Below are 17,286 nucleotides of genomic sequence, written 5' to 3'. Positions count from 1 at the left end.
ATTTCAATATGCACAGCATAATATTTTAAACTATCACATGGGTGTCAAAGTGCACAATAAAGCTCTAATAATGATGATAGCGGTAAGAATAAATTGTAAGGAATAATCTAAAACAATTCACTGTTTTATACCGTTGAAGCATATCAGGGGCGCCTGAAAATTAGCCTCCTTGAGCTAACTACATCCCCAATTCTTATTAGCACCCTCTTGGTTAGAATTGTTAGGGAATCTTCGATTTGGATTACACACAACATCCCAACCCCTCGCACAGCAGGTGGTCAAGAAAATAAAATGTATTTCCAAAAGCACGGCACACTTATTTCCCCAAATTGCTACTTTCGGCATGTTTGTTTATTTCGACGAGAATTGGACCTTTCACACTTTAAATCCCTGATTATTCAATAAATTTGAGAAAAAAAGTTTATTTCCCCTTCATGGGAAGTGGAAAGGAATACCTGTGTGAACAGCAAAATTGGATCTGATGTGTAATGGGGCAATAGTTTAATTCTGGCTATCTGAATATTATGTTGGACACATTTGCAGGGTATTTTTAAAAGCAGTTACCATATATGTCTAAGACATGTTAGTCTCGAAGTGAATCCAACCACTGGCAGCGCCGCCGAATCCCGTGACAAACCTTGACATAACCTGCCAGTGGAAACATTATGACGTCGCACGACCTGACGTCCCACGTTGCCTGGCGACCAGGCACACCCCTCCGCCGGGGCGGGGAAGGTCGCGGCCAATCAGGAAGCAGAGTCCGGCGGGGGCGTGAGACCTGCGGGAGAGTTGTGGGCGGACCGGCCGGCACGGATGGGCGGGGCCTCCGTTGACGTCAGCGAGCGAGCGGGCGCCGGGCGGCCTTCACAAAGGGTGAAATGGCGAGGAGCGGTAGGCCTCTACGGCGGGTTTTTTGCGATGTTTTCGAGTTTCCGGCCCACTTTGCCCGGGAGAGACAGTCTAAACACGTCGTCAGGTAACTTTTCTGGCACTGTTGGTTTGCTGTCTGGCCTTGCCAAGGCGTAACCAACCCTCCCGGGCTGCCGACCTTGGAAAGTTTCGGGGATCAGTTTCGGTTTTCGGTCCCAAAGGCCGGCGGCTCGCCTATTTCCGTTTGTCAGGGTGCGGATAGAATTCACCGCTGACCGGGCGAAGCGACCGACATCAGTACTACTCCCTGCAACTTTAGATCGCAATTTTTGATGTTTTTTTTGTGTGTGACCGGCGGTGTGGCTGGGCCAGCGCGACTTTTAAATTGCAGCAACTAGTCAGGGTTCATATCACTGGATTGCACCCCGGCGCTCTGGGTCGTTAAACTGCAGGAAGGTCTGCTTCACGTTACACACAATCCTCGTTACCGTTTTTAAAATCGCACAGCGGGTGTTTCTGTTTTATAGAGTATTCTATCTGAATTACTAAATAATTTCAGTTATCGAACTGAAAACAATGGTGAAACTAACAGCATGTGGGTATAATTCCGTTGACGGGGAAAGTAAGTGACGTACGTTGTGGTGTTGAATATTTTAAAAGTTTTGAATCTTTATCTTTATCTTTATCTTTGTCAAGGTTAACTGTTATTTATCCTTTTTCATTAACTGCCAGTGGAAGCCGAAATCTTGCTAATAATGATGGGCCTATTTTAAGACAATACTAACTGATGACCATTCCTGAGATGCTGCCAGACTTGCCGAGCTTTTCCAGCAACTTCGTTTTTTTTTGTTCCTGATTTGCAGCATCCGCAATTCTTTTGGTTGTCACTTACAGTGGTTGCATTAAATGTACTTTCATGGCCATTGCCATATGTTTTCACTTCTGATACTGAAATATAGTATTTTTAGTTCAAATTGAAGCATAGCTATTCCTTTCATTAGCTTATTGAATAAAATGTTTGATTTTTATTTTCTTTTTTTAAATTCACTTGTGGGATGTGGGTATTGCTGACCAGGCCAACATTGCCCATCCCTGGTTGCCCTTATGGTGGTGGTGAACTGCTGTCTATCATATGCAGTAGATAGACCCACGGTGCAGTTAAGGAGTTCTGGGATTTTGAACAGCAACACTGAAGAAATAGGAGACTATTTTCAACTTGGAATAGCAAGTGGCTTGGAGAGGTACTTGCAGGTGTGCTGTTGCCAAGTGTCTGCTACCCTTGACCTTCTGGATGGTAATGGTCATGGATCTGGAATTTGCTTTCTTAAAGCCTTGGTGAAATTTCTGCAGAGCATCTATGTACTACTACCACTGAGCATCAGTGGTGCAGAATGTGGAATTTTCTGGATGTGGTGCCAGTCATGTGGACTGCCTTGACCTGGATCATGCTGAGCTTCTTGTATTAGAGCTGTGCCCATGCAGGGAACTGGGCAATACTCCATCACATCCTGACTTGGAACTTGCAGATGGAGGACAGCCTTTGGGAGTCAGGAATTGATTTAGTTTGTAGGATTCCTTGTCTCTGACTGACTTGCTTTTGTAGCTACTGTATTTACAATTAGTCTAGTTCTGTTTCTGGTCAATGGTAGCCCCCAAGGATGTTGATAGTAATGCAATTGAATATCAAAGGATGATAGTTATGCTGTCTTTTGTTGAAATGATCGTTGCCTGGCATTTGTGTGGTCTGATTGTTACTTGCCACTTTTCAGCCGAAGCCTGCCTATTGTCTGGGTCTTGCTGTATTTGGGCATGGGCTGTATTAGCTGAGAAGTTGTGGATGTGCTGAACGTGTGGCATCATGGCTGAACATCCCTGCTTCTGACCTAACATGGAGGTGATGTGATTGAATTAGTTAAAGATGTTGAGTCTAAGATTCTATGTTTAATTGTCCACTAACATTTGCAACTAAATGTGGCAGGACTTCAGAACTCCGATCTGATGTGTTGTTTGTGGAATCGCCTAGCTCTGTCTCTCTTTTTGTTGTTTGATGTGCAAGTAGCCCTGTTTTGTGCTTTAGTAAGTTGGCACCTAATTTCCAGGTATGCCTAGTGCTGTTCTTGGCATGCTGTCTTGCTCTCTTAGATTAACCTAATCTTGTCACTTACACCTAGGTACAGTGAAAAGTAGATAATGTCACCACATTCTGGTGCTGTCTTGGATTACAGAATAAATTATTGAATAAATTGTATAAGTGGTAAAATAATGAATTAATATTAAATTGATATTACTAAAACTGAATTAGCTTTTAAAGTTCAACTTTCCATCTCGATCTACACCACCTCTGCTCCTCCAGTCGCCACTATCTAACATTGCCAGGACGCTAGGGACATTGTGTTCCTTTTCTGCTTCCATCCTTCGCTTCCATGTCTGTCACCTCTGAACTGGAGACGGTCATGCCATGTGAGTCCTGCACTTCCTCTGCTAGACGTCGACTAATGGGGTCCTGGTTCGTCTTCCGATGCTGACACCTGTGACGGAGTTGGGATGGAGATACATGGGATCCCTGCCTCTTGCAGGAGGATGCTCCAGGGCAACCATAACAACAAAACACTGTTACCTTCATGTATTGCCAATTGCATTTCCTGCATCTCCAGGCTGAAAAGTGGAGGTTGGCTACATAAGCAAATTCTTGAGAGTATAACCTATCACTTAAAAGCTGGAAATAAATATAACTGCAAAAATTGAACAAAAAATATATATTCTGTATATGAGCATCTTAAGAACTGGCATGTGCAGCTTCAAGAGTTGAAGTAATTGTTAAAATATTGTCCTGCTTAAAATATTAAGACTGTAAGCTGATTAAAATTTGCAGGTTTATTTAACTATTCTTCCGTATGTTTTCTATAATTTGCTCCAATTTGACAGTGTTAAGTGACATGTTAATGATTTTGTGTGGTAGCTCCATCTGACGGGCAAAGAACTAATATCAGTGTTAGGTTTCTGTAATTTTTGATAAGGCACTTCAGAGCACTGTACTGAGGACACAGAATAGAGAAATGGAAGAGAAGGCTAAAGAGAGATTGAAAAATGCAGTTGCAAAAGAGAATTTGAAACTTTTAAAATGAAGTGTGAACAACTGGTGTGGAGATGGAGTTGTATTGAAGTAGTGGAAGTATATAGTGACATAGGTGGAATTGTACTATGCACTTTGTGCTATATCTGACTTGGAGTGCTAGATGCCGCCACAGAAAATGGTCCATATTCCAGCACTAGCATTTGATCAGTGTAGTTACTTTTCAGGAAGAGGTAGGGCTAGGAAGGGAATTTTGAACTCGGGAACTAAATGGTTAAAGTCACTTTCTCCAATGGTGAAATGAAGGAAAATGGGGATGTATAAAGGTCAGAGCTACAAGGATGCTGAGTTCTAGAAATGTTGTAAGTTTGGAGAGATAATGGGTAGGAGGCATTTGAAGGTGCAGAAATTCATCAAGGTATTATTCACAAAGCACAGTGGTGATAGATAAACAGGTCTTAGTGGGAGGATACAAGCTATACAATTTTTGATATGCTTAAGTTCATGGAACGTAGGATGCTTGTTGGCAAAGAATGGGAACAGTTAAATTTAGAGGAAAGTAAACTGTGGATGAAAGTTTTAAACATCAAATGAATGGAGGGGCACATGGGGTCAGTGGCATGGCATCCCACACAACGCTGAGGTTGTTAGCTTGAGACAATGGCTCAGGAGGAATGGGTAGGAAATTGCTTTTAGAACCAGATTTAACTCCATGGCTTTGGGCTCCCTGACATTTAGGAGGAAGAAGCTTCTGCTTCTGTGGGACTGAATATCAGATGAGAATCTGATAAAAATCAAGGCAAATGATGACAAAGCCATATTGGATGTTGCAAGAGTACATTTGGATCCTGATGTATTTATGATGAGATTATTCTGTTATATTGTAACTGGAAGTAGTTTTTTTCCAATACACTTTTACTTTTTGAATATTACCTCTATTGCAAAAATAATATTGCAGCTGACGAGCCAAGGGTGCTCTTAATTTAGAAGGAAAACTACATTTCCTATTACATAACTCAAATTACTTGTGCACTTTTTGTAAAATCTCCTCAAATTCTTTGGAATTTTGTGTTAACAAATTGAAAAGCACTCTTTACCTCGAACTGATTTTCTAGTGCCTTACTAACAATAGCACCCTTCTGTTCTCTTAAAGAATTGACTCCTTTAGTTTGTTCTGGATTGTGTTTCTGTATTACAAGGGACAATAGACGTCAGAGGGAGGGATGTCTGATTTTCTGGGAATGTTGTGCAAGCTGATCAGTTGGTGACTCAATAGAGACAAATGATAACCTTGATGCATGTTGTACTTGGTAAACGAACATAACACTGAAATAAAAGCAGAATACTCAGCTTGTCAGCCAGCACTTTTTTGTTTTTTTGGGGAGGGGGGGGGAGGAGAGAGACTGTTATAGTTTGAGGTAGATGACATTGTGAAATTAGAAAACCCTAGAGCTACAACAGTTTTGTGAGGAGTGGATACGTTATGTTAAATTGAAAGTGTATTACATATTTGCTTCATTTGAAAGGAGATAAAAGGGTAGGTGTTGCATTCTGTCCATGGGAAGGTGCTGCAAGAAGGGAAAATTTTGTAAGGCAATTAAGTGGAGCAGGAGAAAACTATATCTCTTTAGATTACTGAGGAAGATGGGACGAAAAGTGTTTGGCATTGGCAAAAAGGATTGAAGTTGATCCTTTTGAGTGTGGAGTTTGGGGTGGCCATATAATTTTTTTTAGGTGGTTGGGGAATGCATTGGAACACAAGTTTTACAAATGCAATGGGCATGGTCCAGGGTTCTGAGAAAGCTGAAACATCATAGACCTGAAACAGTATCTTTGTTTTTAGTATATGTGGTCCCTTGGTAGTACAAAACTTGCATGTTACTGAAGCTTTTAGCTTGTATTCATCAGGACAAATTTTAAAAATGCAAAATCTCAAGTTGTAGCACACAATAAAATGATTGTCTTGATTGTCTTTGACAATTTGTCCGGTGAGGTATTATCATGGATAAACAGGAAACTATAGGCTTCCAGTACAGCTTAGTGGTTCAAAAGGCATTCAAGGTTATTCAGGAATGTGTTTTTTCTTTGTCATAGGCAGACTATAGACTATACTCTATTGATCTAAACTTTTAAAACTCTGAATAAAACTTCATATTTGATGTGATTCTGTGATTGGGTAGCGCTTGCTGAATGATCCAGAGTATTGTTATGCTAAGTGCCAATTTAAAGTAATCTATCAAGTTCATCATGTAGCTTTGTTGCTTCTCGCAAGTATAATGTTGTACACAGGAACCTGTTCCCTTCAAACAAAAGGAATATGTTCCAACCTTACGCATTTTTGAATGAATGCATTAGTGAACAATGGTAAGATGTTTTTCTTGAGCAAATCTCTTCTTCCACCTCAACAAATGTTGTCAAGCCTGCTGTCTATATTCAGCATTTCGTTTTTATGAAGGGTGAAGTGGTATTGGGTCGTGAAGAAGGAAAAGCACCACAAAATTACTGATATGGAAGGCTATATTTTCTGTACAGATGACACTGAGGAACTGAGAAAAGAAAGGATTCCCCACAGGCAGTGAGACAAGTTGGCTGTTAGTGCAAATTAGGTTGACAAACTTTTATCCAGTTGAGGGTAAAAGCTGGATACAGTAACAAAACTATTGTAGCGGGAGAAAGTTAGGCCTGAGTCAGATTTAAGTGTTCCAAATATCACTTAAAAACATTTTTGGAGGAAATGAATAGAGTTAAAAGAAAAGTTGTTCAGTTTAAGAATGTAATGAATGGACACAGGTTGAGCTCTGCTTCAATACACAAACTGATCATCTTTGGGCTGCCTTAGTGAGAGACAGCTGTGCAGAGGAATTTCATGTCCTTGGGCTTTGGACATGGGAGGGCAGAAATTAAATAGCAGACGATGTAACTTTTGCCCTTTAACCACCTCTCTTTCTGGCATCCAGAGGGCCAAACATTCCTTCCAGGTGAGAAAGTAATTTACTAGTGATTCTAATATTGTAAGCTTAATTGTTGCTTACGATGCGGGCTCATCAATATTTGAGATCAGCCAGCAAATGTGGCCTTGAGCTTTTGGTTGCCTGTCATGTTTGTTCTTCAATTCGATCCCACTCTGACCCCTCTGTTTCTGTTCTCTTATGCTGTTGCAATGAAGCTCATTGTAAGATTAATAACAGCACCTGACCTTTTCATTTAGATGCTTTGTAACCTTCTGGAATCCACATTTAATGCAACTGTCACATCAACAGGCTCCTTTTTTTTCAGATTACAAATGTTTGTGGTGGTTGTGAAAATTCCATTTATACCTCCTCTTGACTCTCTTTCTTTTCTTGCCTTTAACCACGCTTGTTTGCTTTTATACCATTGTCCCTTGTATTACTTGATTTTGCTTCCTGTGTGACATGTCCCTTCCCTTTTTGTTCTTCCTGCCCCATTCTGTTTATTTGTACAGTTGTCACATGACTGACTTGAATATTCCCAGCATGAATTTTATGCTTCTACCATCTCTTTGTTTATTTTTGTATAATGGTTAACATTGCTTCAATTTGGCACTACTTTTCCAACAGGCCAGGATCTGTGTGATGTGGTTATAATTCACATTGCAGCTGTTCTTTCTTCTGATTATAAATTTGTAGCTCAGTATTTTGCCCCAAATACATTTTATTCCGAGAAGCAATGGAGTTATGAAGGGAAACTTTTTTCCATGGAGTGGGTGGTTAAGATCTAGAATACACAGCCTGCGAGGTGGTGGAGGTAGGTTCAGCTTGGTGTTAAGATGGAATTCACTTACCCAAAAAGGAACAATGGGAAAGGTTATAATGAATGGTACTTGAGTGTCTTGCTCATGGTGGGCCAAATGGTTGTTTCCTACGCTGAAATAATTTTGTGATTCTCTCACTTAAGGGTATTGTCTATATCATACCTTTCTTGAAAAGCAAAGATTAAAAGATATGGGGTTATCCAAAAAAGGGAGGATGTTTACAGAAGAACCTGGAGATTGTCCTCCCCGGTCCTTTGAGTCTACGTTGCACAGAATATCCATATGTTTTGAATTGTTTTGAGTTGTTGCATTTGAACTTTTCTACCTCCCTATGCAATGAATGATGCCATTAATTCAAAGGGTACTTGCATCCTACCTTAGACATTGATTTGAAGAGATTTTGTAGTGGAATCCATCAGACGAACCACATCCTTTTGGCACTGGATATTGATTTCGTAGTTTTCCAGTTCCTAACTGATATCTATGTTTTTGTTTTGCTTTTTGTTCTTGCATAACCAAGAACTGAGCGAAAACCTTGTATCCCAGATATCATCATCTTCTGACAAAATGCCAGCAAGCTTGAACTTTAGGCTTTTATGATGTTTATGGTTCAGTCCTGTGCCAAATGACAGTGGTTTTGCATTTTATTTTCCCCTTCATAACTTCATCATTATTTTCTCATCTTATGCAAAATCAACTGAATGTTGATCCAGTTTTAGCTGGCTTGATGAGCAGTTGAGTATTGAAGACAACTGGCACTCTATTCGTGGCTCAGTACTGTCAGCATGCCAGTGTCAGCTGAGTTGTCAGATGGATTGGCTTTAGAATGGAGTTAAATTGATGTATCTAAGTTTACCAACCTAAGAAACCAATCTGTGAAATGAATTTCTGTCCATGTTAGAGGCAATGACAAAAGGTGAAGTTTCATTTTGTTCAATTTCAAATCATTTTGCGCTCTGGGTCCAAAATGAAATAGGTAAAGTGGTTAAGTGTGGGGGAAGGAAATTGACAATTTTGTTTGTTATAGGTAACAAACTGTGCGCTAAATTCGGTGATTTATGTACAACAGAATACAGCTTTAATGTCGTTAGTAACTCTAATATTTCCAACAACAGGTATCTGTCATCTTGTGGCATTCTAATGAACAGAACTCCATTACTCAAGACACCAAGACATTGCCCTATACAACAAACAAACTTTTTCAACCTTGCTGGGCCGCTAATAAACAAGAAGAAAGAGTATTCTGAGAGACGAGTAATGGGGTTCGTGGTTTTGATGTCGTTTTAAGATTTATTTCGTCATTTGTATGTCCATTTTGATAGTAAATTTGAATCTTAATTTGTTTTAGGTTTTCAATGCTGGAAATGTACAATGTAGTGTCTGGTGTTGCTGACTACAAGCATTTTGTACCATGGTGCAAGAAATCAGACATCATATCTAAACGCTCTGGGTACGCCAAAGCTCAGCTAGAAATAGGATTTCCACCAATAGTTGAACGGTACACCTCGGTTGTGACTTTGGTGCGACCACATTTAGTTAAGGTAATGTTTCAATGTTAAGAATTCACTTGTGTATTTAAAAATTGAGTTGGATATTTTTACACAATTTGGAAATCTTATTTTCATGGGTTTTCCTTGAAACCCTATTCGCAATCTTTGATTAGAGCAGTAACTCAAGTCACAATCACCAGCAACTTTCTTTTCAACTGGCTGCTCTAGCAAATGACTGCATGTGGAAGCAGGAGCTAAGATCAAGTACATCCACCCTGATGCTCCTTGCTGATGCAGGAGAATGGAGACTTGTTGTTATACTTTTATCACTTCCCAACTGTATCAGCACAGACTGGCAATCAAATCCAGAACATCACTAGTATGCATAATTCAGTTCCCCACTGAATTAAAACACTGAACCATTGGGGAAGCTTAAATTTTCACATGTATTTTTTTAAAAAAAATTCAATCAAAAGTGTCTTAATTTGAGCAATGAGCTGATGTTTACTTGTATGTCACATTACCTAAATTCACCCCTTTTTTTTCTAAAATGGGTGACCTTCAGAAAGTTGAAGCATCCAGTGTATAGTTAAAGGAGTTTAAGCTGATACTCCGCTTAGAAATCTAAGCGTGGACTATAGGTGGTAGGCACTGCTATCCTCTATCTTTGGCAGATTTTTATTCTTTTATTTTTCCTAGCGCTCATTCTTGAGCTCTTACTGCTGAGTTCCACCCTCCAGTGCCATACAAGGTTCCATATGTATTTGACAGTATATGCTGGTTTTTACAACTAAACTTGATGCTGTCTATACTCAACTGTCAGAAAGAAATCATTAGATAATCATCAAGAATAAAACCTAGACATCTCTTCCCTGTTCCAACAAAGATTTGTACAGTCAATTGTACTAATTGTATGCCTGTGTAAAATCAGCTAAATCAGAAATGCAACTTGAAGCCACCTTTCTTGTATGGCTTAGTATCTCCTTCTCTTCTAGCTTAATTGTTGAACTTAGACATGTACCAGAAAGAAGAAATTTAAATTTAACCCTAACTTTACACTTTCCTTCCTCCTCCATTGATAACACTGACTGCAGTGATGAGTTGGGACTAGATCCAAGGTTTCTGTCATGCACAGAAGCAGCAAAATAAATCTTGTGTCTTGTCTTGTTTACTGTTAATTTTCCTCCTTGCCTGCTTGTGAGGAATACTCTGGTCAGATCCGTTCCACCTTGGTGACACAGTTGACATTTCCCTTTTGAGAAAGCATAATTGTAAACTGTCCAATCATGCTGCAGTAATTGTTCATGTGCAGCAAAACCTGGACAGCAACAAGGCCTGGACTAATCATTGGTAAGTAACGTTGCCAGGCAAGAATGGCAGAAATTTTCCATTTCCAGTGAGTGAGATTTAATCGTCATCCCCTGACTTTCAATGACGTGAACATTGCCAAAACCCCACTTACCAACACCCTGGGGACATGGACCAGAAACTGAACTCGACCAGCCAAATAAATACTGTGGCTACAAGAATAAGTACAGAAGCTAGGTATTCGGCAGCAAGTAACTGTCCTCCTGTCTCCTCATAACCTGTACACCATTGAAAAGGCACAAATCCAGCGTGTGGTGGGAGACTTTCCATTGGCTTAGATGGCTGCTTGTTCCAAATATGCTGTGAAGAAGCTTAATACCATTAAAGGTAGAGTTGGAACCTTGATTGACACCCTGAGACCTGATTTCCCTTCACCACTGATGTGCAATGGCAGAAGTGTATGCCATCTATAAACTGTACTGCAATTTCTCATGAAGGTTCCTTGGGCATGTTGAATTGAATGGCCTCTTGCAGTGCTGTAACCATTTTGTCATTCTAGATATTGGTCAGTGTCTAGCACCTAGCCTAAATCAGCCTTATTCACAGTCCTTGATCGTGCACTAACTCCAAGTCATAATCACCAGCAAGTCTTCCTTTTCAACTGCCTGCCCTAGCAAATGACTGCATATGGAACAGCAACTTGCAAAACTGCAGTCTGTCACCTCGAATGACAAGGGTAGCAGATACATGGAATATTGTCATTCTGTTATTGTCATCTGGCTAAAATTGTGGAACTTCTTTCTTATCAGAACAGTAACTGTCCAAATACCTAAATGCAGCAGCAGTTTAAGAAGGCAGTTCGTTACCAATTTCTCTGAAACAATTGACCATTAATGGTGGCTGAACCAATGATAGCCATATCCTATTGTAAAAATAAAGTTGTGTACGGTGCATCTTGCTTGCTGATCACCATTTTGCCTCCTACCAAACCCCATCTCTCTAATCTTCTATTTATGCAGCTTAGTGGACAGGAATGTTTTTTTTTCCCCACAAATATTTTTAAAGTAATTTTGGCTGGGATAAAAACCATGTGGATTGATGACCTGTTGACCTGGGTAGGGCCTGTCACTTGTTTCATTGAAAAATGTGGAAAATTGGAGCAGGAGCATGCTATGTAGACCATCAAGCCCACTCTGCCAGTCAATACAATCATAGACAGCCCTCTATCTCAATGCCATACTCCTGCTCTCTTTCTATAGCACTTAATGCCTATAGTCTCTAGAAATCTTATCAATTTCTTTTCTAAACATATCCTGTTTCATATGCAGATGTGACCAGAATGAGTCGGTCAGTTATTTCCATTTTCGTAAAGCAGGTTTCAGTTGTTTAATGATTGCAGCACTGGGCTGACCAGCTAAGAACCTCTAGTATGATTAAATTCTGAAACTTTGAAGCCTGGCATATTTACTTGGATAATGTGACTACAATTTGCATATGTTGAAGTATTTCATTTTTAAAATGAAGAATTACTGAATTGTGGTGCTTATTTTATCACATAACTAACATTGTTAAACATGAATTTCAGGCTTCTTGTACTGATGGGAGACTATTTAATCATTTGGAGACAAATTGGCGATTCAGCCCTGGGGTTCCTGGATATCCAAGGACCTGCACTGTTGACTTTTCGGTAGGTTATGTGAGACTTGCCTCAGACTTCATTTTGTTTTAGATTGACTGACTGTAACTTTTACTGACTGGAAAGAATCTATTCATTCCTGTAGTCAGTAGAACAGCTGACTTAACACCAATTGTTGAGTTTAGTATTTTCTAACCTGTTGTATTGTCCACACTTATTTATTAAGGATACTTTTCCTTATTCTCCTATTAGTCTTGTTTGGGCAAATCAAAAGTTGACTTAATGCATTAACTTAAGAGAAGAACGAGAAAATGTCATCAAATTTATCAAGCCAAAAGTGCAGTTTACATTTCAATTCCCCCATGTTCTAACCATATAATTGTTGGAAGGCAACATCCAGAGGCAAAAACGCATTGCGAACTACAGACTGTTAATCAAGTACCAGGACCTTGGCACGCTTCACAGAAATCACCTTCAAAAATTATCATATAGTGCCCTCATGCTCCCCTGCAATCCTTGCGCAAGTGCTTTCATTGCATTTTGTTATTGTGTTTCTCTTCTTGGAGTTTAATGCCATATTCTCTTGGAAAAAAACTTGCATTCATAATGGGTCATCTCCCAATTCAGGACGTTAACTTTTAGGAATGCTTAAGAGTTTGTTGAAAATCCCTTGCACAAGGAGCTCAGGAGCTGCTAAGTGCTCACTTTGGCAAACAGCAAATCATATGCAGCCGTTGCTTATTCATCATGGATAGTTTCTCTTTAATTTTATTTTGCAACTCCCTTGCCATATTCTAGTTAATTTTTCACGAGACTGTAGTGCCTAACTTTTTTTGCTGTTGCTCCATCCCTGAAGTTTAATGTTGGATATCCTCTAACTTCTTTTGTAGATATTCCGTAGAATGCTACAATATAGAAGATGCTTTTCCGGTGTGGACTGACAAAAAATACTCTAAATCTACATTAGTTCCATTTCTCAGCACTTGAATGTGACAACCTTTTTGGTTACTCATCCAAGTACTTTATTAAAAGTTGAGGTTTCCTGCCTCAACTGCCCTCCGGGGCTGTGCATTCCAGGTTTTTTTACCACCCTCTGGATGCTGGGGGAGAGGGAGAATCTTTCTCAAATCCTCTTTACCACCTGTCTTTCATTATGCCCCTTTTGTTGTTGATCCTTCATCTAAGGGGAATGGCTGCTGATCCTGATCAATCTCCTCTGCACCTCTTCCAGTGTAATCTCATCCTTCCTATAGTCCGTTGACCAAAATTCCAGGCACACTTCAGCTGTGGCCTTCGAAGTTTTTTTTTGTACAGCTCCAACATGACCTCCCCTACTTGCTTTTATCAGTCTTCACATAGATTACAAGTGTCCTGTATGTTGCCTAAACTACCCTATTAATCTGTCCTGCCACATTTAGGAATCTGTGGACAAGCACCCCAAGATCCCTCTGCTCCTATGAGTTTTACAGTGTCCTGTCATTGGTTGAGTACTCATCTAATAGTTTTGTGCAGACTTATAACTGTGTATTCTCTCAATTTGGAAATAGGTGGTAACAAGGTTATCTTTGTCATAAAAGCTCTTCAACTTGCATTGGTGCCTATTTCTGTTAATGGAAAAGATGAGGAAGAATAATCCCTCACAGGAGAAGGAACGCCTGATCTAAGTGTCAGCTGTGGCTCGATGGTGATATTCTTGTCTGAGTCAGAAGATTGTGGATTCATGTTCCACTGTAGAAATTTGAGTGCACAGTTGAGGCTAATTACAGCAGTAATGAGGGTCTGCTGTGCTCTGGGTGAAGTGTAGTCTTTGGCTCCAAAATTAAACAGATTTGTTCTAGTGAACACTTAATATAAACACAAAACCCATAATGCTCTTTCTAATTCCTTGGCAATATTTTTTGGTGTCATAGTCAATGCTTATTCTTTGATCAGTATTATTTGAAATGTATTTGCCTTTTACAAAACAATTAATTGCACTTGTACAACGAAAAACAGAAACTCCTGGATAAACTCGGCAATCTGGCAGCATCCATGGAGAGAAAGCAGAGTTAACGTTGAGTCCAGTGACCCTTCTATAGAACTTTGTGTCCGGCAAAAGAATCACTGGATTTGAAATCAGAGATAATGGGAACTGCAGATGTTGGAGAATCTGAGATAACAAGTGGATGTGAAATATTAGCTCTGTAAATATGTCCACCAACTTCTGTTTTTGCCAGATTTCCAGCATCCAGGTTTTTTGTTTTTTTACATTTGTGTTTACTTAATGTTTTTAGGCTTTATGAAACATTTGACTTTCTTCAAAGATACTGATTCTTTTGCTTCTGATTTCTACCACCTTGCTGCAGTTGAGATATAGGATAAATGTGCAAAGAGTGGCCTGAATATCAGAGGCCAGGTTAGGGGATTCATACGTTTGGGGCAAGACTGCTGAACACGACGATCAAAGTTGTAGTGATTAAGAAACACAAAAAAAGCCAGAATTGGCTAGGTAGAGAACTTTGAAACGCAAATCTTCCGGCATTGTAGACTAGGGAGAGGGTGAAACCCTAGAGAGATTTTTAAATAAGGTTGACAATTTTTAAAATTTGAATTATTTGTGGTCTTGGAGCCATTGTAAGTCAATGAGCTTAGGGGTGATGTATAAACATAATTTAGCGCAAATCAGGGATAAAAGGAAATTTTTAGATGTCCTCCAGGTTCTTGCATCGCAACAGTGACTGTACTGTAAAGGTTCCTTTCAGCTATACCTCAAATTGTTTTAAGATCTGTAAATGATGTTTGTGCATTGGTGTTATGTTCTCTGAAGGTTGACAGCTGTGGATATTCACCTGTCTTGTGCTGACCTTCCATATTTTCTCATAGGTCAGTTGCATCCAGGCCATTGTAACAGTCATTTTTTTTCTCTATTGTTTCCTGTTGTGGTTTTGGTTGATCTTTGATAATTCTGTCTGTTCTCTCTGCTTATGATGTGATCAAATAGTTATAGGATCTAAGGATAGATCAGAGATAGTAGGAACTGCAGATGCTGGAGAATCCGAGATAACCAGGTGCAGAGCTGGAGGAGCACAGCAGGCCAAGCAGCATCAGAGGAGCAAGAAGGCCAACGTTTCGAGCTTAGACCCTTCTTCTGAAGTCATTTCTGAAGAAGGGTCTAGGTCTGAAATGTCAGCCTTCCTGCTCCTCTGATGCTGCTTGGCCTGCTGTGTTCATCCAGCTCTACACCACCTTATCTAAGGATAGATCAGGGTACTTTCTAGATGGTATAAAGTTGAATACATATGTCCAAAGTTACTTGGGAGTTCATGTGTGTAGATCTTTCAAATGTCACTAGCAGGTGTAGAAAATAACCAAGAAAGCTAATGAATGCTCGCCTTTTATACCAAGAGGACTGGAATACAAGGATACAGAAGTTATGCTGCAGTTATACAAACCCTGCTTATATCCTCCTCGAACTACTGTTAAGATCTGAGCACCTCCCCTCAGGAATTTATATAGTCATAAGGGATGTACAGCATGGAAACAGACCCTTTGGTCCAACTTGACCATACCAACATGGATTAAGAATGAATGGGAAGATGACCAAGACCGTGGTGATTAAAGCAGAGACCTAATTCTGGAAGCAAAAAATTGGTGTAAACTGACAAGTCCAGGAACATGTGGAAAAGTTCTCATAACTTTGGTTAGATCACAGATGATGTAATTGCCTTTTGGATTTTAAATTTGTATTAAGTTAAACAAGTTAGTTTTCTGTACTGTTCTGAGGTGTAAAAGAGAACTCTGTTTAATGTTGTGTTTTTTTTTAAACCTACAGATTTCTTTTGAATTCCGTTCTTTGCTGCACTCTCAACTTGCCACTGTTTTTTTTGATGAAGTTGTTAAGCAGATGGTAGCAGCCTTTGAAAGAAGAGCAAAGAAAATGTATGGTCCAGAAACCAACATCCCACGAGAACTTATGCTTCACGAGGTGCATCAGACGTAAATAAAGGTTGGAAGGAGCCGTTGTAGGTCCCCTTTAAAAAAAAGTTGTATAATTTATTTATTAGTGTGGTGCTTTTCCACATCTGCAAATGTGGGAGCGATTTTTTCTTTACCTACATGTATAACTTGATTTTATAATATGACACTGTAATCATCTTGGAAAGCCCCTCTGGCAAAGTGTTACATATATAGAAAATGCATTATATAGATGCAAGTATACATGTATATAAAGTGCAGATATTTCAGCTGTAACTAAATGTAATTTGTCCACATGTTGTGCAGCATTAAGCTGGACTGGCTGCAATAACTTGTAACCTGTGCAGATGGAGAAGGCAGTCAACCTTCTATTTATGAAGAGATATTTTGGGCTGTTCAGGTAACATGAGCAGTTAAATTTTAGTGTCAAACACTAATTCCAGAAAGTCACACTTTATACATTCAAAGGCTGACAGATTTTCATGTCATTTTAAGCTGTATGCCTTAACTATTTTCTTAAGTCTGTCTCCCCTAAGATGAATGCATCTACAAGTCCAATTGTCATAACAGCTTAATATTTTGTGTTAATCTATGGAAACAAAATTCATAGCTAGTCTCAATTTAGTGCTCCATTCAAGCACCAAGAACTCTTAAAACCTTGTTTTAAATGTAGATTAACAAATGAATTATCCAATACAAGTAAGATTTCAGCCTTTCTCCTTTGCCAGTCTTGCATGGCAGCTTGTCATGTTCTCCAGTCTTTGCCAATAACGTGCAAGTACAACGTGAGTTTGTTTCCTTAATTCTTGCTCCCCTCCACAAAGAACTAAAATTAATCTTCTGAACTTGAGCCCCTTGTATGATATTGAAATCTTTGAACATGTTGTCCTCTCCTTTTAAATAGGCCACGTTAGAAGTAGCATAAGTTTCTATTTGCATGAGTTAAACCTTTTTTGTACTGGTTACACCTGTGTGTGTGTTGGGTCAAAACAGGGAACACTCATTCACTTAATCATGGATGAAAGTGTGCACATGTAAGTACTGTGAAGTATTAAGTCATCTTTGGGCAGTTATAATTTAATTGCCCCTGTATTCCATAGAAACTAGCTCCAGTTTTTAACTGGGACAATAAAATTATGGTGTATTTATGATTTTAAAATGTTATTTGTGCCTCATGATTTTG

At 39.4% G+C, this 17,286-nt stretch overlaps 1 protein-coding gene across 2 annotated transcripts; it reads left to right on the top strand.

The window, feature by feature from the left end:
* The first annotated feature begins 800 nt into the window (after window positions 1-800).
* coq10b (coenzyme Q10B) lies at window positions 801-17,262 on the top strand. 2 transcript variants are annotated; one of them, XM_048533965.1, is made up of 5 exons: window positions 801-891; window positions 8,831-8,977; window positions 9,064-9,256; window positions 12,099-12,200; window positions 15,961-17,262. In XM_048533965.1, exons 2-5 carry the CDS (start codon window positions 8,856-8,858, stop codon window positions 16,126-16,128), a joined length of 585 nt encoding a protein of 194 aa, XP_048389922.1. In that variant the 5' UTR covers window positions 801-891; window positions 8,831-8,855; the 3' UTR covers window positions 16,129-17,262. The 2 variants fall into 2 exon arrangements, with proteins under 2 accessions (XP_048389922.1, XP_048389921.1); XM_048533964.2 differs by having other exon boundaries at window positions 824-976.
* Window positions 17,263-17,286: the final 24 nt, after the last annotated feature.

Source organism: Stegostoma tigrinum, chromosome 7 (genome assembly GCF_030684315.1).
Source record: "Stegostoma tigrinum isolate sSteTig4 chromosome 7, sSteTig4.hap1, whole genome shotgun sequence".
NCBI lineage: Eukaryota > Metazoa > Chordata > Chondrichthyes > Orectolobiformes > Stegostomatidae > Stegostoma > Stegostoma tigrinum.
This window is presented reverse-complemented; position numbering and strand designations above follow the sequence as displayed.

Coding starts and splice junctions, on each gene's coding strand:
- coq10b (XM_048533964.2), top strand. CDS start 879: ATGGCGAGGAGCGGTAGGCCTCTACGGCGGGTTTTTTGCGATGTTTTC. Junction 9,257..12,098: donor TGCGACCACATTTAGTTAAG/GTAATGTTTCAA, acceptor CATGAATTTCAG/GCTTCTTGTACTGATGGGAG. Junction 12,201..15,960: donor CCTGCACTGTTGACTTTTCG/GTAGGTTATGTG, acceptor TTAAACCTACAG/ATTTCTTTTGAATTCCGTTC.